Source organism: Dermacentor silvarum, chromosome 3, assembly GCF_013339745.2.
Source record: "Dermacentor silvarum isolate Dsil-2018 chromosome 3, BIME_Dsil_1.4, whole genome shotgun sequence".
Classification (NCBI taxonomy): domain Eukaryota; kingdom Metazoa; phylum Arthropoda; class Arachnida; order Ixodida; family Ixodidae; genus Dermacentor; species Dermacentor silvarum.
This window is the reverse complement of record NC_051156.1, coordinates 232545971-232567814: the sequence shown is the minus strand read 5'-3', so window position 1 is coordinate 232567814 and position 21844 is coordinate 232545971. Positions and strand designations below refer to the sequence as shown.

General features: G+C 50.6%; 1 protein-coding gene across 1 annotated transcript in view; it reads right to left on the bottom strand.

Annotated features, from left to right (window-relative positions):
- LOC119445261 (uncharacterized) overlaps positions 1-17659 on the bottom strand; it is an 83405-nt gene extending 65746 nt beyond the window's left edge. Inside the window, exons 1-3 of the mRNA XM_049664970.1 lie at positions 17630-17659; positions 14689-14761; positions 14532-14626 (exon numbers count right to left, since the gene is read on the bottom strand). Coding sequence (XP_049520927.1) covers positions 14532-14626; positions 14689-14737 — 144 coding nt within the window. The 5' untranslated portion in view covers positions 14738-14761; positions 17630-17659. The remainder of the gene's footprint in view (positions 1-14531; positions 14627-14688; positions 14762-17629) is intronic.
- Positions 17660-21844: the final 4185 nt, after the last annotated feature.

Here is a 21844-nt window from a genome sequence, read left to right as displayed (position 1 = left end):
GCACGCGGGAAGACTGTACGCATGAAGCCACCAGTCATCTCAGCTCGCCTTAAGCCTTGCAGGCACCGCAGATTACCTACAAGATACGGCGCGCGAGAGGAGAGCACGCTCTACTGCCCTAGCGCTCTTGATCACGTGGCTTCCAACATTATAGCCTTGCAAACTCTTGATCACATGGCTTCCAACTTTATAGGCACGTGGGAAGACTGTACCCATGAAACCACCAGTCATCTCAGCCCGCCTTAAGCCTTGCAGGCACCGCAGATTACCTACAAGATAGGGCGCGCGAGAGGAGAGCGCGCTCTACTGCCCTAGCGCTCTTGATCACATGGCTTCCAACATTATAGCCTTGCAAACTCTTGATCACATGGCTTCCAACTTTATAGGCACGTGGGAAGACTGTACCCATGAAACCACCAGTCATCTCAGCCCGCCTTAAGCCTTGCAGGCACCGCAGATTACCTACAAGATAGGGCGCGCGAAAGGAGAGCGCGCTCTACTGCCCTAGCGCTCTTGATCACATGGCTTCCAACATTATAGCCTTGCAAACTCTTGATCACATGGCTTCCAACTTTATAGGCACGTGGGAAGACTGTACCCATGAAACCACCAGTCATCTCAGCCCGCCTTAAGCCTTGCAGGCACCGCAGATTACCTACAAGATAGGGCGCGCGAGAGGAGAGCGCGCTCTACTGCCCTAGCGCTCTTGATCACATGGCTTCCAAAATTATAGGTACGCGGGAAGACTATACCCATGAAGCCACCAGTCATCTCAGCTCGCCTTATGCCTTGCAGCCACCGCAGATTACCTACAAGATACGGCGCGCGAGAGGAGAGCACGCTCTACTGCCCTAGCGCTCTTGATCACGTGGCTTCCAACATTATAGCCTTGCAAACTCTTGATCACATGGCTTCCAACTTTATAGGCACGTGGGAAGACTGTACCCATGAAACCACCAGTCATCTCAGCCCGCCTTAAGCCTTGCAGGCACCGCAGATTACCTACAAGATAGGGCGCGCGAGAGGAGAGCGCGCTCTACTGCCCTAGCGCTCTTGATCACATGGCTTCCAACATTATAGCCTTGCAAACTCTTGATCACATGGCTTCCAACTTTATAGGCACGTGGGAAGACTGTACCCATGAAACCACCAGTCATCTCAGCCCGCCTTAAGCCTTGCAGGCACCGCAGATTACCTACAAGATACGGCGCGCGAGAGGAGAGCACGCTCTACTGCCCTAGCGCTCTTGATCACGTGGCTTCCAACATTATAGCCTTGCAAACTCTTGATCACATGGCTTCCAACTTTATAGGCACGTGGGAAGACTGTACCCATGAAACCATCAGTCATCTCAGCCCGCCTTAAGCCTTGCAGGCACCGCAGATTACCTACAAGATAGGGCGCGCGAGAGGAGAGCGCGCTCTACTGCCCTAGCGCTCTTGATCACATGGCTTCCAACATTATAGCCTTGCAAACTCTTGATCACATGGCTTCCAACTTTATAGGCACGTGGGAAGACTGTACCCATGAAACCACCAGTCATCTCAGCTCGCCTTATGCCTTGCAGCCACCGCAGATTACCTCCAAGATAGGGCGCGCGGGAGGAGAGCGCGCTCTACTGCCCTAGCGCTCTTGATCACGTGGCTTCCAACATTATAGGCACGCGGGAAGACTGTACGCATGAAGCCACCAGTCATCTCAGCTCGCCTTAAGCCTTGCAGGCACCGCAGATTACCTACAAGATACGGCGCGCGAGAGGAGAGCACGCTCTACTGCCCTAGCGCTCTTGATCACGTGGCTTCCAACATTATAGGCACGCGGGAAGATTGTACGCATGAAGCCACCAGCCATCTCAGCTCGCCTTAAGCCTTGCAGGCACCGCAGATTACCTACAAGATACGGCGCGCGGGAGGAGAGCGCGCTCTACTGCCCTAGCGCTCTTGATCACGTGGCTTCCAACATTATAGGCACGCGGGAAGACTGTACGCATGAAGCCACCAGTCATCTCAGCTCGCCTTAAGCCTTGCAGGCACCGCAGATTACCTACAAGATACGGCGCGCGAGAGGAGAGCACGCTCTACTGCCCTAGCGCTCTTGATCACGTGGCTTCCAACATTATAGGCACGCGGGAAGATTGTACGCATGAAGCCACCAGCCATCTCAGCTCGCCTTAAGCTTTGCAGCCGCCGCAGATTACCTCCAAGATACGGCGCGCGGGCCGCGTGTAGGCTTTGCCACGCGGAAGGAGCTGCTTCGCTTGTGATGGCATAGAAAACTGCTGCGCTAAGTGGCTCAGAAAGGCATCGCTTTGGTCCGGCGAGAGACACCTCTGCGTGAAGAGGAACGCCTTCGCGCGTTCGCGGAGCACGCTGCGAAATGTGCCACTCACGTTACTGAAGCTGGACGCGTCGCGACTCAACTGGCTGCCCAAGACCCTACAGACCAAAATGCTCGTACCGTCGCCGAAGTGACTCGGCAGCTGGACGCTGCTCGCAACCAGGACGCTGCACGCTAAGCAAACATGCAACACGGTCTCCGACATCGTGCGCCTTTCGCTGCAGCGGACCGTGAGTTCACGAAACAAACATGTAACAGCTTCTCTGAAGACACGTTTCACTTTCGTGTTCTACCGATTCCTATGAAAGAGGGATCAACCATATCGTTTACAGCTAAGCTGTAAAAGCTAGGTTCCAAGAGATCGTGCCCGGCAACGGAAAGATAGACCGGAAGTAGATCAACAATTTCAGACGCGTCGCGCCACCTTGTGGCCTCGTATGAAAACGTCGGGATGAAGGTGTTTTTGAATTTCGGGATCGTGAAACAATTTCAGACGCGTCGTGCCGCCTTGTGGCATCGATCGAATACGTCTGGATGGCGGCGTTTCTAAACTTCGGGATCGTAAAAAAATTTCAGACGCGTCGCGTCACCTTGTGGCATCGTATCAAAACGTCGGGATGGCGGCGTTCCAACCACCTTGTGGCGTCGTATGAAAACGTTGGAGTGGCAGCGTTTTTAAACTTCGGGGTTGTAAAACAACTTCAGATGCATCGCGCCACCTTGTCGCGTCGTATGAAAACGTCGGGATGGCGGAACGTTTTAAACTTCGGGATCGTAAAACCATTTCAGACGTGTCGCGGCACTTAGTGGCGTCGTATGAAAACGTCGGGATGGCGGCGTTCCCACCACCTTGTGGCGTCGTATGAAAACGTCGGGATTGCGGCGTTTTTAAACTTCGGCATCGTAAAACGTCGGGATCGCGGTGTTTTATTGCGATAGCAATTATATGGACACTCCAAGCGGATTTCTGCCGTTAGCCTCGCCGTCGCTATGACGTTCCGTATAACGTCCAAGGGCGATAAAATCGTTGCCGCGCGCCGTATGTAGTATGTGCGAATGAAAGCGCGCGAGGGACTCGCGCTTTCACGGAGAGCAAACGCACGGCGGAGAGCAAACGCGACGTCTTTCGTCGCGCGAAAGGCCGTAGGTGGATAGGAGGGGGGCGGCGTTGTGCTCTGGGACCAATTGCGTATTTTGCGACCGGGTGCAAGGGGAACTGGAGACTCAATCTCGCGCGCGAAAGGAGGAAAGCGGGAAGGCAGTGCGGGAGGGAGGGGGTCTGGCTTCTACTCTGCCAGCAACTGCGTACTTGTACTCTGCGCGGCTGCGGACGGTCAAGGCCCGCACACTTTCAAGTTCAACAAATGGCCACGGAGGGCGAAAAAATCGACCGCGTGGTGCTGCTAATAAACCAATCATAGTACGTCGTCAAAAAGTTGCCCCAGGGAGCGCCGTAGTCACCCGCTAGAGGCGCCGTAGTAAGCGCAATTTCAACCTACAAACTTTCTCCCACACTAATCGAAGCGTTTTTATTACATAATAAAGAGTAGAAAGTTATTGTTCCTAAGTATACATTGCACTCTTGAATACTGACTCTGTACTTGTTTTTGCTATTATAAACGCAAAATAACGTTCAGCATCATCGACCACCCACGTGACCTCTGGCCTGGATTTAAATTTTTACCGGTATATGCGTGCTTGGCAGGCACGGATTCATTGTTTTGTACACTTATGCTGGGGCGCTATAACGTAAAATTATTCCAAACTGTTTTGATTCCAAACTCCTGACGTCAAATTTACGTAACCACCGACGCAAGCATCGGGCGGTGAACCGCAACGTTTTCTGAACAACCCAATCAAACACTCTCCTCGTTTATAGGAGGTCACCTTTGTTCGCTTTCAAAACCAATAAAATTGTCTACACTCAGCGGCTTTGCTTACCTAATTGGCTGACAAGAAGCGAGGAGCACGCTCTAGTGGAGAGGGTTTCGATGGGGCCGAACCAGCACAGTGAAAATAGATAACCGCATGAAGAGGGGGGTGCCGGCTTCTCCGATTGGTCCGCTTCGCCTTACTTAGCTTGCGGTGGCTGGTCGAAAATCGCGGAGGCGTGCAACGGAAGGATAAGAATGCCGCTAAAACGGATCCTCAGCAAGGAAGAGTTGGCAGAGCGATGTCGTATGCATGCCGAAAGGGCTCGATAACGTTTTACTGCCGCGCAAAAGGTTTATCATGCGCAAATAAATACATGCTCACCGGCAGGTGCCAGTAGCGAGGGCATGAGCGATCGGCGGGCAGCCATCTTCTATTCCTCTCGGAACGGGGCAGTATGTGGCTATTCAGAAAACGTTTCAGTTTTGTTCGGCATATTAATGCATTTTTTTTTTCGCGTACACGTCACTTTGACGTGATGAGTTTTCGCGGTTTTGTGAGGTCGCGTGACAGACAGGCGAAGTGGGCGTAGCCAGAAAACATTGGACCAATAGCAAAGGGCTAATAGTGAAAAGGCGTCGAATCAGGAATGATTATTTTTCTTTTGTGCAGTTTAATCATGCATAATCAGCGTGTACACATTAAATCAGACGGGGAGCTATCGCGGTTTTCGTGACGTCGCGTTACAGACAGGGGAAGTAGGGACTGGCCCGAAAATGTTTTGACCAATCGTGGAGGCTGATTGCAGAAATTGGAATCAAAACAGTTTGGAATCATTTTACGTTATAGTGCCCCTGGTTGCTTATTTTGTGATAAAAACAGTTTATTGCGCTTCGATACCTCGCGTTATCTAACTTGGGGTGAAGTGACGTGTGTGCGAGCGGAGATGTAAGCCCGTAACCTAGGTTTCGGTCGTGAGCCATGCGGGGCGTTGCGATCGAGGCTGTCGTCCATGCAGCTGGAACCGCATGGCGCGTTTTTCGTGAGCGAAAAACGCGACGCGCGGCTAGCGCCTGCGTGTGGAAAAAAATTCTGCGATTGCGCTGCGAGCAAACTGGATTGGGGCGGAGACGCGCTCCGCGGCATATTAAATGCGAAGCATTTCTTTGCGAACATTTGCCACTTTGATAGTATCTATCTATCTATCTATCTATCTATCTATCTATCTATCTATCTATCTATCTATCTATCTATCTATCTATCTATCTATCTATCTATCTATCTATCTATCTATCTATCTATCTATCTATCTATCTATCTATCTATCTATCTATCTATCTATCTAGCCGCCTACGTCTTGGTGCTCTCATGGTCGTATCGTTAACTTTGTATTTACCAAAATTGGCATACTATGACAACAGTATATGACTAACATAAATGATAGGTCACGGCATGAATGTCATGACATGCGTGTCATGTAGGTGATAAAACAGCCGCCTAAAATGACAATGACCCAGCGATAAAGGAATAACACGCAAAAACCGCTCAAATGGTTCTGACGTGGGTACTAAGTGAAGGAAACACTAAAGGATGGTGGTAGAAGTCATAGTCATAAGCATGACTCAGCAAAAATGACAATGACTCGATCAGCGAAAAAAGATTAACACTCAGAAAACATTGAAATGGGTTCTGACGTGGGTACTAAGTGAAGGAAACACTAAAGGATGGTGGTAGAAGTCATAGTCATGAGCATGACTCAGCAAAAATGTCAATGACTCAGCGAAAAAAGATTAACACTCAGAAACCATTGAAATGGGTTCTGACTTGGGTAATAGGTGAAGGAAACACTAAAGGATGGTGGTAGAAGTCATAGTCATAAGCATGACTCAGCAAAAATGACAATGACTCGATCAGTGAAAAAAAGATGAACGCTCAAAAACTACCGAAATGGATTTGGACATAAATGATAGGTCATGACATGACATGCGTGTCATACAGGTCATGAAACAGCCACCTACACCTCGGTGCTCTTATGGTCGTTTCATTACCTTGGCAGGCTCCCCGCACACTGCTTCGCATAACATCGATTCCCACAGGTGTTATGTCTGGCGGTCCTTCGGGACAAAGGAGGCCGGCGCCGACTCAGACGCGCCAACCTGGCGCCCCTTTCTCGCGGCCGAGAGTTGTCACCTTGGACTGAGGGATTAGCAGTTGGTCTCCAGGCTACCTCATGCGTCGCTAAACGGCAGCGTCGCCCCTTTGGTGCGGTTCCGTGAATTACCAGCGCCGCCCAAACCACGACGAGGCCCGGCGCCGACTGCGACGTGCCAACCTGGCGCCCTTTCGAGATAGCCACCGCCCTCCCTGGTTCCGCGAACTGACCGCTATGGAGAGGCGAATCTTGAAAGGGGCCAGTGTCTGGCAATCCCGGGGGAACGACATCAACGTTCGGTTTCCAAGGTGTCAACCGCTGCCTGTGTTCGGGGGCGACCTAGCAAGATTGGAGGCGGAGCCCGGCGGGAAACGACGACACATCACGTGCGGGATATGGCCACCTGATCGAAGACTGTCACTGGCTAAAAGAACTAAAGTGTATTCCCTCGTCGAGTGAAAGAGGGAAACGAAAGGGATAAAACAGGGGGACTTGAGTGTTGTGGGGGACGCTTGACCATGTAGAGAGGCTTGACCATGTGGAGAGGCTTGACCATGTAGAGACGCTTGACTATGTAGAGAGGCTTGACCATGTAGAGAGGCTTGACCATGTAGAGACGCTTGACCATGTAGAGAACGCTCGACCATGTAGGACGCTCGGAGATGTAAATGCTACTTCATGCAAAGATGTTAGCACGTAGACGGCTCCAATATCATGGAGCCCTTCTTGTAAAATACCATGTACAGTGTATATAAAACAGTTTTCTAATCTCCCTGGATATCTCCTCCTCTCGGCACCTGGCACGGCACCATACATGGAACCTTCAGTGGCCGCTCGGACCTTCGGCTTTCGCAACACAGGGCATGGGATCTGCCGTTTGTTTCAGCTCTGCCTTGAACATTTTGACGTTTCAGTCATCCAGTTCTCTAGTGCCTTTCTTTCCCCTTTATTTTTCTTTAGTCTTATTGAGTTTGTAGTGCTTATGAGCAATATATTTCTCTAAATGAATCGTGGTGTGGGTTCACACACCATTCACTGTCTCCGAACTTGTAGCTTATCGTAGATGGTAGAGTTTAATTGTTATTGCCTTTGTGGGGATTGAGGAATGCGCCGGCGCCATTGCACGGGCTGCACCTGTTCGACGTCCCCTGCCTACTAGTACACTGTACCCCGCCTATCCCCGCCCGCTCCCAACCGGTTTCAGTGGTGGCGCTCCGCTCGCAGTGGTTTGCGGTGGGGGCGGGGCGCTGACATCACTGCGCGGCCGCGTTCGGTTGCGAGACCAGCGCAGGGTGCGTGCGAGACCAGCGCAGGGTGCAGGGTGCGTACCTCCGAGACCAGCGCAGGGTGCGTACATGCTTTCCACTCATCCGCCGACACCTTTGTGACTAGGACTTGAGCTCGCGCACGGTGACTTTGCCCGTGGGGAGCGCGCACTTTGCGCTGATCCTTTCCCGACGCTAAGCCGAAGAGCGGTGCGCAGTCCTCGTGCTAGGTCGTACCACGCCGAGCCGCACTTGCCGAAGGCACAAGCCGAATGAGATTGCCCGAGTTCTCGCGAGTTGGACCAATGGTTATCGCCAGAGCAAGTAGCATAGCCGCCGGGACGTTTTCCTAGCGGCGTGTCCCAGCCTGTGCTCTCGCAGCGACGTGCTATAGGCGCCTGTGTCTATTTTAGCGCTTAGTGCGGGGCCCCTTTGGTTCCCCGCCGCCCGGGTGTTTGTGCAGTGCTGGTGCCGCCGGATTCAATAAACAGTTTCCACTAACACAGGACTGTGTACTTCCGTGCGTCGCTCGGTAGCTCCTTGCAGCCTGAGCTCACGCGTAGCAGTGCTGGAGGCGACGGCTGACGCGGCCCTGTGGCTCGCTATGCTCGAATCCGCGGTGGTCGGTCTCCTGTGAGACCCTAAGACTCCACACCTTGTCTAACTTTGTTTCTTTCTTTCTTTTCTTGCACTTTGAATTACTGTGATGCAGCAATTGATACGGGAATTGTCACGTTGTACGCCTTTTCTGTAGTACGATCATCTTCGTGAAATATTTACTAGTATCGTAGCGTGCGTACTTTTTCCTGTTTTAGTTTTCATTTCAATTGTAGTTGAGCTTACTACACTGATCTTGCACGCTATTACGTTGTGCGAATAGAGCCTTTGTTACGTTGATGCTGTTTTTCCTTGTTGCATAACGCTTGTTTTACGATGATGTAACCTCATTTTTTCCCTTATCCAATGCCTTCTTGAAGGCCTGTAAGGTATTCATAAATAAAAAAATATTTTCTTAAAATAAATAAAATAAGCATGCCGTAAACAGACGCGGGGATGAGATGCGCGGATGCGATATACGCGGATTTTTGTAGTTGGTGCAATTAACATTTCAATCACACTGGTTGTAATTATGATAATGCCTGCTTGGGCGGCAACTATAATGTGCTAATAAACGAGTAAATAATTGCGTAATTGATCACTTCGCGCACAATTTCTCTTTCCATCCAGCATGTGGCACACAGCTGGCAATGGCACGCACACAGCAGAACACACGGATATTCTTTACTCCGCAATAAAACCCTTGCTGCGCCTTAGCAGAAACATTCATTGTGTGTTTGCGCTTTCAGTGACACATCACCTTGAATATTTGCCTTTGAAATGGCACACTTATTCTTGCAAGTGAGGTTTGTTCGTTGGCTAACAAAGCCAGCACTAGATACGCAGTTCAAAAGGTCGATGAAAGGGACTGGTTGGTGGTGGTTCATGGTTTCTACCCGTCTCATGACGAACTCTTTCATAGATATAACACTTCTGCACACCTACGTGAAGGTAGTGGGAGTATTTTGTGCACAAAAATTAACGCATTTGAGAATCAATAGCCGCCAATACGTGCTTTGCCCCTCGTACACCTTGAGCCATCATATAACAGTGCGAAATCCAGAGATTTTCTTGCCTTATCAAAACCGCAGCAACATTACCGGAGTGTGCGACAGCCTCCTCGACGCATGAAAATGGATGGATGGATGAATGGATGCATGCTAGGAGCGTCCCTTTTGGAACGGGGTGGTGGGTTGCGCCACCAAGCTCGTGTCCTAATGTCCTACCTGTCATCAAAAAAGACGCAGTTTCGCCCGAAAGGCGAAGCATCAATTGCGATAGTGAATTAGGAGAGAGCTATACGGAGTAAGGATAGTAGTTTTATCGGCTGCATAAACTTGGACACATTCGCTTACTAATTGAATTAACAAGCATGATGTTAGCGCGCACAAGTAAACACGAATAGATCACACTCGATGAGCGCAGACAACCGCTGTCAAAACGCTGGCGTGAGCAAGCGCGGCTACGGCAGTGAGCGAAGGTTCTTGCGGTATATTAATTCAAAAGAAACTGAGCGGCGAAAGCACAGCGCATGCAAAGGTCGGAGCCGTGTGCAGATCACTTTCAAGATACGGTGCGCGCGACCTCCGCAGCCGCGCAAAGTACAAGTTCGCAGTTGCTGGCCGAGTAGAAGCCGCACCCCCTCCCTCCCGCGCTGCCTTCCCGCTTTCCTCCTTTCGCGTGCGAGATTGAGTCACCGGTTCCCCTTGCGCCCGGTCGCAAGATATACAGTTGGTGCCGCAGCACAACGTCACCCCCTCCCTCGCTTCATCCCATCCCCCCACGGCCTTTCGCGTGACGGAAGGCGTAGCGTTTGCTTTCCGCCGTGAATTAGCTCTCGTAAAAGCGCGCGCCCCTCACGCGATTTCACTCACATACAGCATACGGCGCGCGTCGACGATTTTATCGCCCTTGAACACTATATGCGGAACCTCACGGAGACGGCAGAAATCGGCTTGCAATGTTCATATAAATGCTAACGCAACAAAACACGAAGAATTCTCATTACCAAAGTTTCTGAACCCCTATTTCGAACTCTGCTTTTGTATGCCTCCATTCTTTGTGGCCTCCCTACTTTTCTGCCACGAAACCTCCAATCGCCTCTTACTAATCTCTATTGCGGACATGTTTACTTTCCCCCTGTTCTCGCTGAACCCAAGGGCTTCAAGGAGGCCAGAGGTGCCTAAATCAACCGCTTTGCAGATATCTTCATATTCTAATTTGTAGAACATGCTCCATCCTTTCCCTAGCTTTACCGCAGCAAGCACATGCTTCTTCTTCTTCTTCTTCTTCTTCTTTATTGTACGTCGCTTTATAAGTGCGCGTTCTAAGGGATCCTGATCTCACTTTGAAAAGTAAAGAGCTTCCTATTGAGTTATCGTAAACTGTTTCTATCCTGATTTCGTCGTTTCCTCTTAAGTAGTTACTTACAGAATGGTTATTTTCCATTGCCACCACCCATGAAATTGTCTCAGCCTCTCTGACTTTGCGCTTGACAGCCTTTGTTGCCATGTTACTTACTATACCGGTCGCGTACTTGCTGGTAAGCTTCCTAGTTATTTTCCTCCACTGTGAGTCAATGTTTTTCCTGTACGAATATCTGAACGCCTCTCCTAGCCCATTAACTTTCTTCTATATTCCTCAGTCGTTGTTCATAATCAATTTTACTCTAAGCTTCCCTCACTTGAAAACTTGTCCAGCCCATACCACCCTGCACAGCTTCACTTGTAGTCTTCTCGTGAGCGCCCAATGCGAGGCGTTCCACTGACCTTTGGTTTCCATCGAGTCCTGATTGCACACCTGACTTGAAGCAAACAACCGCAAGTCCTTAGGGAGCCTAGATGCAATGCGTTCCAGTGTTCCACGTAGGCTCCCTACAAGCTCTCGGGTGCGAGCGCCGCGGTGCGGAGAAGGAGCCCACCAGTGCGCTCTCTCCGAACGGCTGGGGCAAAACCTGCCAGCGCTTGCAAAACTCGGAGTGTTGCATTCATGCATGGCCACCGAGATTGCCCTTGCGTTCAGTAATCAATGTTGTCGGCGTCTGTACACAGTTATAAGAGACTACGTAGATCGCAATATTCCATTTAAAGGGCCCCTAAACCACCTCAGATAAGTTAACACACGCATCGAGTTCAGAATGCCGTCGCGATCAACGATGCCAAACGCTGCAGCGCTAAGCACCGCGGACGCGCCAAAAAAAAAAAGAAAAAAAGAGAGAGAGAGAGAGAACAATGCCGTCCTCCTCTCCTGGCTTTACCGGTATCCCCAGTCGTCACGATGTCAGCAGCATGGAGGAAGCCCTGCTGCTAGCCATGTGCCGAGGCTAGCGAAATCACGTGACGCTCCCTCCTAGTATTTTTATTGCGATATCAATTATATGGACACTTCAACCGGATTTCTGCCGTCGGCGTCGCCGTCGCCGTGAGGTTCCCTATAGATAAAATCTTCGCCGCGCGCCGTATGCCCGAGCGGAAGCGTGCGGGGACGCGCGCTATCACGGAGAGCGAACGCACTCAATCTCCCACGCGCAGACAAGGGAGCGGGAAGCCAGCGCCGGAGGGAGCGGGGGGGGGGGGAGGGGGGGCACTTCTACTCTGCCAACAACCGCGCTCGTCGCTCGCTCGCACCGTCGCTTATCTCCACATGGCTCTGACCTTTATGCGCCGTGCATTCGCCGCTCCGTTTCCGTTGAAGCGATAGACCGCACGTACCTTCGTCCGTTGCTGCGGCGTATGCGCTTGATGCCAGCGTTTTCACAGTCGTTGTCTGCAGTCATTCAGTGTGATCTATTCATGTTTGTTTATGCGCGCTCACACTATGTTTGTTCATTCAGTTAGTAATAGTCGGGCCACATTTTCCAACGCACGCTACACATGTAATGCTGCCCGGATCGGCAGTGCAGCGCTACAGGTGTGTCCCTTCGCACGCGCTGCCCACGGGAAGCGCTTCTCATCAACACCACCGTTTCACACGCGCCTTCTCGTGGTCATCGAGTCTCTCTTCATGTTGGTCTACTTACGCCGCAGCACACCTGCTTACTTAATCAGCTCCTGTTTACTACACTTCATATTGCTACCAAAGCCGCTCACCTTACTTCGTATGACATTGCTGTGTTGCTATCGCATTCATTGCTTCGCCCTTTTTATTGCGATAGCAATTATATGGACACTCAAAAGCAGATTTCTGCCGTCGGCGTCGCCGTCGCCGTCGCCGTGAGGTTCCGTATGACGTCAATGGAGATGAAATCGTGACCGCGCGCCGATGATAAGTGGTTCTTGAGGGAAAGGGAAAGGTTGGCGCTATCTTCTGCAGCCCTTGAGGGAGCACGGCTCGCCGCCGAACGCTGTATGTGCGAGTGAAAGGGCACGAGGGACGCGCTCTTTCACGGGGAGTGAACGCACGGCGGAGAACAAACGCGCGTTCCGCGCCGTGCTTGCTTAAGGGCTGCAGAAGTAAGCGTCTCTTTCCTCCTTTACAATCACCATATATGTGGAGCAAACGCGCCTTCTTCCGATGCGCGAGAGGCCGTGGGGGAGGGAAGGAAGGGGGAGGGAAGGGAGGCGACGTTTAGCTGCGGCACCAAGTGCCTATTTATATCAGAGGCTCCGGCAACAGTCACCAACGCCGCACGCATTTTGAGCGAACGCGGGCAAAACGCCGACGGCGTCGACAACAGTTCTGCGCGTTGCCGGTGCTGCTGCATGTCCAAGTTTATACAGCTGATAAAGCTAATATCATTACTCCGTATAGCTCTCTACAAATTTGCTATCGCAATTGATGCTTCACCTTTCAGGTGAAACTGCGACAACTTTTTTACCTCCATGGTCAGCAGGGTGAATCTGGTGATGTCAGCGTCGGGGACGATGCGCATTGGTCGAACAAGAACCTATTACGACTTCCGGTTTGTCTGCTAGCAGGTACGCGCGCTCCCTGCTCTTCCTTGTCGTGTTGGTCGCTTGTGCGCCCTTGCGAATCGGTAATTACAGCCCGCAACGCAAGTGCCGAATCATTCGCGTTCCAACACAGTCGTGCTTAGCGGTCTGATTAGCTGCGCGAACAGAGTGCGACAGTGTTGGCCTTTCTAGACGAGCGCGCAACACAGGGTCTATAGCGGCACGCTTCGCATGTACACGGGCCGGCACTGCAGCAACAGCGGGTAACCGAGAAGCGCTGAGTCCTCGTTACCGGCACGGTAACTCGCCGCATGCCGTTTGCCATTCGCGGGCCGGCGTTCGACGACGGTTTTCCTCTCGAACGGCGAGATTTTCTTGCCGTAGAGAGGATGAGACCGGGACCCTTTTGTGCGGTAGCCTCACCGCCGCCGATCGCTCGACGGTGCCGATATCGTCGCTAGGCCTTTTCCGGCTCACTTCAAAGCTAAAACGGACGGCGCTTCGGAATGAATTACCGACGCTCACAAGTCGCAATATTTTCTTACCGTTGTTATCGCTCTTCGCTATAATTGTACACGAAGAAGAAAACACGCTTATATTATCGGCGCCGTCGGCTGTGTGCGAGCACAGCCGAGCCGGTCGTCTCCCGTCGGTAGCCGTGCACGGCAGCTGAGCTGGACAAGTATGGAGCTCTCGTTAATGTTTAACGTTTGACAGTGGATATCGTTCTTCATAAAGTGTACTATTTACGCATCGCTTTATCTAGGGAACATTATTTTGCTTGGTACAGAAGCTGCAGCCGATGTTTTCGTCGCCGGTGGCGGAGGCGGCAGTAGTCGATTGGCCCGTTGAGCGGGCGGTGCGCCAGCCGAACTAACGTCTACTTTGGACACCTCTCGAGTGGCAGACATCTAGGGCAGGGGAGGCCGATTCGCCGTCGGTATATTTGCCGCTAGCGTGGACGTGCCTTAACCGGAAGGCAGTGTTTTGGGAAGTGCGTTGGCGATGACGTGTGTCACGTGACATTTGGAGAAGCACTCGGCGAGGCGGAGAGACCAGCCGACGAGGAGAGTAGCGAAGGAAAGAGCGAAACGAGCGAGGTCCGTTTTTCGATCATCAAACGCGCGTAACTCCACTTTACGGCACCATTTCGAAAAATTCTCGCGGCTACGTGTTCGTTGTAGACTCGTGCACAACTGCAACACCACAACTAAATTTCGACCTCTGGGTGGTTTAGGGGCCCTTTAAAATCTTCTACTTGCTTTTCAGAGAAATCACTGCACGTCTGTATAGTTCGAATGGTAGGCTTTCTATTATGCTACAAAATAGGACGTCCTTGAAAAACGGCAGAGAGCCTCTTTAAATAACAGAAAGCTCCAGAATTTGTCAAGTTGATCTCGCTGTTTTACAACTTACGATGCTCAGACAGAGAAGCCAGAAAAGACAGAAAACGATGTTTGTGAGTCGATTGAAAACCACCAGTCCGTACTTTGCATGCACGGCAGGGCGCTCTGAAATGGAGTTATGTTGAATATCAGTCAATGTACAATCGCTCATGTGAGTCAGTTGTTACCAGTGTGATCCAGAGTAGCGGCATAGCTGGTCATGCTGCCGTATCCCATAATGATGCTGCCAGTGTTGCATGCCTGAAATGAAAAAAAAAAGTTAAATAGGTTGCAGGTTGTATGCGATTTCTGCTAACTGCAGTGGAGGATCCATTAGCCAATTTGGCTTCATAACTAGACTGTGTAGTTTTGTTATGAGGCTTTTCCATGACCTTAACTCAAACGCTCATATTCTTCCTCCAGAAAATTGTACCCCGGTATGTTTAATTTTTAAATGACGTGAAATGCTTCAAAATCATGTTTAAAGCACACAAATATCTTTGTGAACCTTGTATGGGAAAAATAATTGTCTATTTACTATTATGTCTATATTTACTGTTATAATCAATATATATTTGTTATATTGTTATATATTGACAGTCTATAGTTACTGCTACTATATATGTCTGTTTATTATTACTCTTCGGTCCCTGCAACTTAATCGTGTAAAAGATTTGATCGTAATGTTTCTCCATCGATGCTACGCAAACTAGTGCAGACTAGAGCACTACACGGGCCGAGTTTTCCAGCCCGGGCCCGGCTCGGGCCCGGAAATAATCTACGTTACCCGCCCGGCCCGGCCCGCCACCCCTTTACCTTAGGCCCGAGCCCGGCCCGAACCCGGCCCGAGACCGAAAAAGACATGTTTTTCAGAGTTATGAATGATGATTGAACACAAGGGCGGCAATGGCGAAGCACTTCGCAAGATAACGGCAAAGGCCATAAGCACGATGCAGCTCATCCGACGCATCACCAACAAACACGCGGGCATGCGCGAAGGCAACGTCATACGGCTTATACAAGCCTTCGTTATTTCTCAAATAACGTACACGGGAGCGTTTCACAACTGGACGGTTGTGGAAAGAAACAAGCTCAACGCCCTCATACGCAAGGCGTACAAATGTGCGTTGGGACTTGCGCCCGGAGTGAGCACCACCAAGCTGCTAGAACTAGGCTTGCACAACACGCTCGAGGAACTCGTGGAGGCGCAACAAGTGTCCCAACTCGAGCGCCTATCCCGCCTGGGCAGGCACGTGCTCGAAAAGCTCGGCATCACATACCACACGCAGCACGGCATCAAAGTGGAAATGCCAAGAACCATGCGCGAGCAACTAACTATACGTGCCCCCATTGCCTCGCAACATGCACCACACGGGGAGACGTAAAGCCAGGGCACAACACATGCACAAAAGTTACTCCAACGACAATGAGGCAGTCTTCACCGACGCAGCCCGTTATCGAGACCTTAGAATAATGTTATCCAATCCCATCTTCGGTAGTGCTAGCGTTGACTGCATCCACTGACTTCGCGACCAGACTGAACGCCTCACTTGCACATAGTATTGCCTGCTTGCCTTTATTGACTATGAAGAAGTCGAAACTCCCATACTGATATTTTATGATCACTGGTAACGTCGCAACAATAAAGTGTTTGATGGCGTCAGCGCTGTATGGCCGCAGAATGGAGATTCCAACTTTGCATCCCCTTGCACTTCCGATAGATCAAGTAAGGCAGCCAGTTTGCTTGGGAGCCTGTGCCCACTTTCAAGGTCGGCCGCTTTAGCGTTTACGATCCACTCCGTGGAGTTTCTCGCACGGCAAGTTTATACATCAAGGATGTCGAAGGTGTCCTGCACGTTGGCCACTTCGGCTGCCCACTCTTGCAATATGCCGCGAAATTATTGGCGCCTCCATATGTCTGCAGTGCTTCCCTTGTGTTCACGCTTGCGCCAATGTGATTGGTCAGGAAATGCACAAAAAGCGCGTTTCACAAGAATAAACGGGATTGTCTTCCGGGCCTCAGTGCTGGTCGTCCGTTCCTCGACTACTGGCGGTCGTTCAGACATACAAAACACGTCTTTCCGAACGCCGGACTCCGCTTCGTTCGTACGACCGGTTGCATTTCATGCACTTAAAAAAGTGGCAGTCGCTTTTTTACACACAAAATTGCCGCGCGACTGGCCGCTCGAGCCACTTTGCCTGTATTCGCGGGCTTCTTTCACGCTCGGAATAACTCTTTTATGTAGCACGTTTTATGTAGCGCGTATTGAGCAACAGAAAGCTGTATCAGGAGGTTTTCATGTTGCTCTACAATTTTCTCATTAAAGCTTTTCATTTAATTATAATATTTGAGAAGTTGATTAATTGATTGAGTCTGATTATGCGATTAGGCCGAATGCAAAAAAAGTAATCTGAATATATCCAAGAGACGGCAAACAACATTACCTTGGTTCGGTCCAGATACGTGGCATTATCATATTTTTAAACCTTGGTACGCGATAGTTGGGACACCCTGTATATTGTTGTTCGGTTCCTGGTGGTCTGATCGTCGATATAGTAAATGTACGCCTGTAGTGCTCCTCTATGGAACTAGGAGAATAATTGTCCCGATATTTCTGTGTGCCGACCGTGCACCCGTGGCAGTTCAACTCGGTCGCCTTGCGTAGATACAAAACAGAATTTCCCGGCTTGTATCGAGGGGAAAAGACTGTTGCCCGATAGGAGCGAATACTTTAGCGATATAATGTTCTTCAGTCGCCTGCCTATGACAACGTGTCGGGGAAATTAGTTTATTCGCACGCAAGCCGCTACGTGTCTCTTCCAGGACAGAAATAAATGCATCACTGCTACACTCGTATTCTTGTTTTGCTTACGCAAATTGCCAAGAGGCCGGACGTCCTCTTGAATACGTGCCTGTCCGATGCAATAAAATTCCCTTTTCCAAGTAAAAACAAAATGCCATTTCTCTCTTTTACCATGAAAATCTGGTGAGATCAATCAATGGTATTGCATTCTTGAAGCATGAAAATGGGGGTGCGCGTTGTAACCGAGAGCAATGCACCTTCCAATTCAGACCATGAAAAACTTGGTGCACGTTCAGAATCAATACAAGAAGTCTTATGAACATACATGTGGAAGACAGGAATTGGTTCTGCTTGCTGAATGTTCGACGGTAAAAGAACGCAGCTGTGAAGTATTTCTTACTTGAATGCTTAACTCGAGCTCAACGAACGCGTCCTCCACGCCATCTGTCGGTTCTTTCTATCCTGCCCGTCTGTTGGTTTTCCAGCGATGCATTCCTGGTGTCGTCGTTAAAGCTGCACGTCTTTTCGATCGGTACAGCACTCGGGCGAGCAACTCGTATGGCTTACCACGTAAAATGCAGCGAGGACAATAAGGCTCTCCGTCGTGCAGCTGGGCTTGGTGCACATGCTGTGACCTGTTAACGAGCGCGCGAAACAAAACAAGAAAAACGATATAATTCTAAGGTTCTATTTATAGAAGCGCAGCCTTCCGGCGACTACGCGTCGTGGTCTGCAGAACGCATAACGATGCAGTTAATGTACCTTCCTGAGAACCAAAAGCAAGATGGGTGACTGGTCTGTGCTTTTTCTTGTTTCTAAACAATGGCTCATACCCACTATGGGGGACTGGCCGAAAAGCAGGCAGATTTTTTTTTGTCGCTAATAAAATTGTAAATTGCGAGAAAGCAACCGAAAAGCATCCCTGTGGCTGAATCTCGGCGAAGGGATAGAATAGCTGACGAAGTTAGTGATAGCTTAGCGTAATGAAATTTGTAAAAGCTTTCTTAAATATCGGCAACCGCACAGAAAAAGAAAATGCTTGAATATAATCAGGGACATTGCCAAGATAACATAGAGGAGACAAATCCCGATCAGGGCGGTGCACGAAAAAAGTTTATACCACAGTGGCATGGTAATCTTGTAAAGGAAACCTTAAATTGTCTTGAGGGACTATTCCATATAGAAAACGCAGATGATGGAAGTCGGGGGACGAGTGTATACTGCGGCATTTCGAGGCAGGGAGGAAATGATGAGCCACGGCTACGTATACAAGCCGGCAGAAAAGAGGCTTGAGGGGCGCGCGTGAATGCGCCATTTCAGTCTGCTCTTTCAAATGCTCTGCCGTGCAGCGAATTGTATGGGGCCACTCAAGAACCAGCGTTCATTGTCTGCCTCTGATCGCATTCGAGCCGGGAGGATCAGTAGCGCACCATGAGCGAACCTGGCCATGCTCGTTCTCTGCCCCAGCCATGCGTATAACTCTGTGATACTACGCGCCTACACTCACGGATAAAGAAAACGGCTACATCCTCTCGGGAACCAGTTCGCGGCGGGGCACGGCCGAGAAGCTCAGACTCAGCGGCGCTGCGTGAAACGTGCGGCGTCCGCGTACGTTTCAGAAGCGGCACCGTTCGACAACAGCTATGCAGGGTATACCGCTTCTCAAGGGTTGTTTTCATAGGCGTCGAGTTTTCAATCCCACGGGGGGACCGTCATCGTAGGTGGTAAAAACTTTAATTCGTCAACAGAATATTGTTTATGCGATTACATGTGGGAAGTCTTAAAGGCTTCGTGAGGTGGCCGTCAGACCGTGATTTACGGCGACTTCTAAAGCCCAGGTCACGGCCTGCAGTTGAATCGCAGGTTCCGAGCTGGTCACCGCAGCCTCCCACTGTTCTCGGTTGGATAGCTGCCATTCGGCTCTAGGTTTGAGCTCAGGGCATTCATGCAATATGTGTGCTAAATCGGCTTTGTCGGCCTCGCATAGCGTACATTCGGGGGAGTGTATCCCTGGACTATGGATAGTTTGTACGGGTTGGGGAAGGCGTGTGTTTGGAGTTGCCTCCACGTTGCCTGCAGGTTTTTGGTTAAGGATTTGTCAGGGGGTGGGTATTCGAGTCTTTCGTTTTTATAGTATTGAGTAATTTCGTGGTAGGTTATCATGCGCTCTTTTGCTCCTCGCAGGATCGGTTGGCTCACTGCCCGGTTGACGAGTCCTCGGGCGAAATTGTGAGCCGCTTCGTTCCCGGGATGGGACGAGTGCGCAGGGATCCAGATGATTTTGATCTGGCGGGGCATGAAATGTGTTTTCTTCAGGATTTGTAGCGCCGGTTCGTGGATTCTGCCTTTGTCAAAATTACGCACTGCCGTCTTGGAGTCACAGATAATTATTTTGGCTGCGGTATTTGTGATAGCTATTGCTATCGCGGCTTCTTCCGCGTGCCTTCCGAAAATGGTGAGCGTGGTGATTGGTTTGAGGTCGTTTCCTATCACCCCTGCCGAGAAAGCGTCGCGTTCTCCGAGTTCGGCTACGTCTACGTAGACCGCCTCCTCGTGGTTTGCGTAGTGTTGCTGGAGTGCTTTGGCCCGGGCCTGTCTCCGTTTGCTGTGATACTCCGGGTGCATGTTCTTTGGGATTGGCTCGATCCTGAGGCGACTGAAGATGTCTCTGGGTATGTGCTCGACGTTCGTTTGAGTGCTCTCGTACGGGATGTGTCTTCCCGCAGGTGTCTTGGTTAATCTTTCGTATTGGGCTGTTCTGTGTGCTTCAACTAGTTCGTCGAACGTGTTGTGGATGCCCATTTTCAGGAGTCTCTCGGTGGATGTGTATCTCGGCAGGTGGAGCGCCGCCTTGTAGGTTTGTCTTATGAGGCAGTTTACCTTTTCCTTCTCCGCTTTATACAGGCTGAGATATGCGAGGGAGTACACGAAAGCCTGGATTAGACGCCTAAGATCCGCTTCCTTCATACCAAAGTGCTTATTGGCGATGCGTCGGATCAAACGGTCGGTTTGGTTCACGCATGCCGTAAGTTTGTTGATAGTCACTGTGTTTTTGCCGTTGCTTTGTAGGTGCATACCTAGTATCCGGATCGTTTGGACCTCGGGAAATAGGGTGTCGTCCACGTATATTTCTATCGGGACTGAGGTTTTTGTGTGGCCTCGTGGATTGTATCTGATAACGAGAAGTTGCAATTTTTGCGGGGAGCACGATAATCCTATCTTTCTGGCGTGTTCTGAGACTATGTCTGCTCCAGTTTGCAGTAGGTGCTCGATCTCTCCGTCGTTTCCCTTGGTTACCCAGAGTGTAATGTCGTCTGCGTATAGGGAGTGCGATAGGTTTGGTATTCCTTCGAGCCATGGGTATGAGCGTGACATTGAAAAGGAGATCCTTGCGGCGTTCCCCTGCTTCCCAGTGTGAAGGGGTGAGTGACCCGTCCTAGCGGATAGGAAGGCTTTGACGTGGGTTCGCTCGCCTACTCCTAGATTTGAAAGGGCTTCCGTGATAGCTCTTGACTTTGTCGAATGCTTTGGTTAAATTCAGATCTAGGATTGCTTTGGTTCGTTTGCTGTGAATAGGCTTGATGACCTCCTCCGATAGTCTGAGCATGAGGTCTTGTGTGGAGAGGTGTTGTCTAAAGCCCAACATTGTGCTGGGGAAGAGTTCGTGCTTGTCCATGTGTTCTTGCAGGCGATCTAGAATCACGTGTTCTAGCAATTTGCCCAGGCATGACGTGAGGGAGATAGGTCTTAAATTTTGTATTTGCAGACTCTTCCCTGATTTCGGTATGAAGGTTATCTTTGCGTGTTTCCACGCTGCCGGCAGCTTGCCTTTTCCCCAGCATTGATTAAATAGTTTTGTAAAAACGTTTTTATAGTGACTCAGCAGTACGGAGCACGCAGGCTCCCGCGCCCCCGCACGACCCCACTGCACTCAAGCGTTTATGTTCCTCCGGTCCATGACGCTGGCAGCCCGGTCAGTAGCCATGGTCTGCACGACCGGGTCTCCGGAGCGCTTCAGGGTCTCCCAGGTGTTCAGGTGCTGTAGGCCCTGTATCTGCCGGCCATTGAGAAAGGAGATGTGGAGAGAGCGCCAGGTTCAGGACCACGGTGTAAGAACATTTAGGTGTTGACACTGCGCACGCGCAAGCGTCCAGATTATGTTCGGCAGCGCGCGGGCGCACTGAGTAGTTCTGCTGCGAGCCGATAGATGGCGCCGCGGTCAGCGGTCCCAACTTAGCCAACGCCTCCTAAAACTTCCAGAAGGCGTTGGCTTAGCAGCGCCGGCGGCTTTATATTGCTCTACTTCCGCTAAATTTTCGTTCATAGTGGAGTGAGTAAAACTCAAAGCGCGAAGGAAATTCGTTATTTCAGATTAAAGGATAAGTATACCAGGCTCATGGAGGAAGGCAACCCAGGAGAGGCCCCGGCCAGCACGGACGTATTGGAGAGAGTGTGGCGAAAGTCACGTGCTGTTTTTCGCAAAGGAGCACTGGGACGGGTACCCCAAATGTCAACGTTGCCATAGCAACCGCGCTCCTGA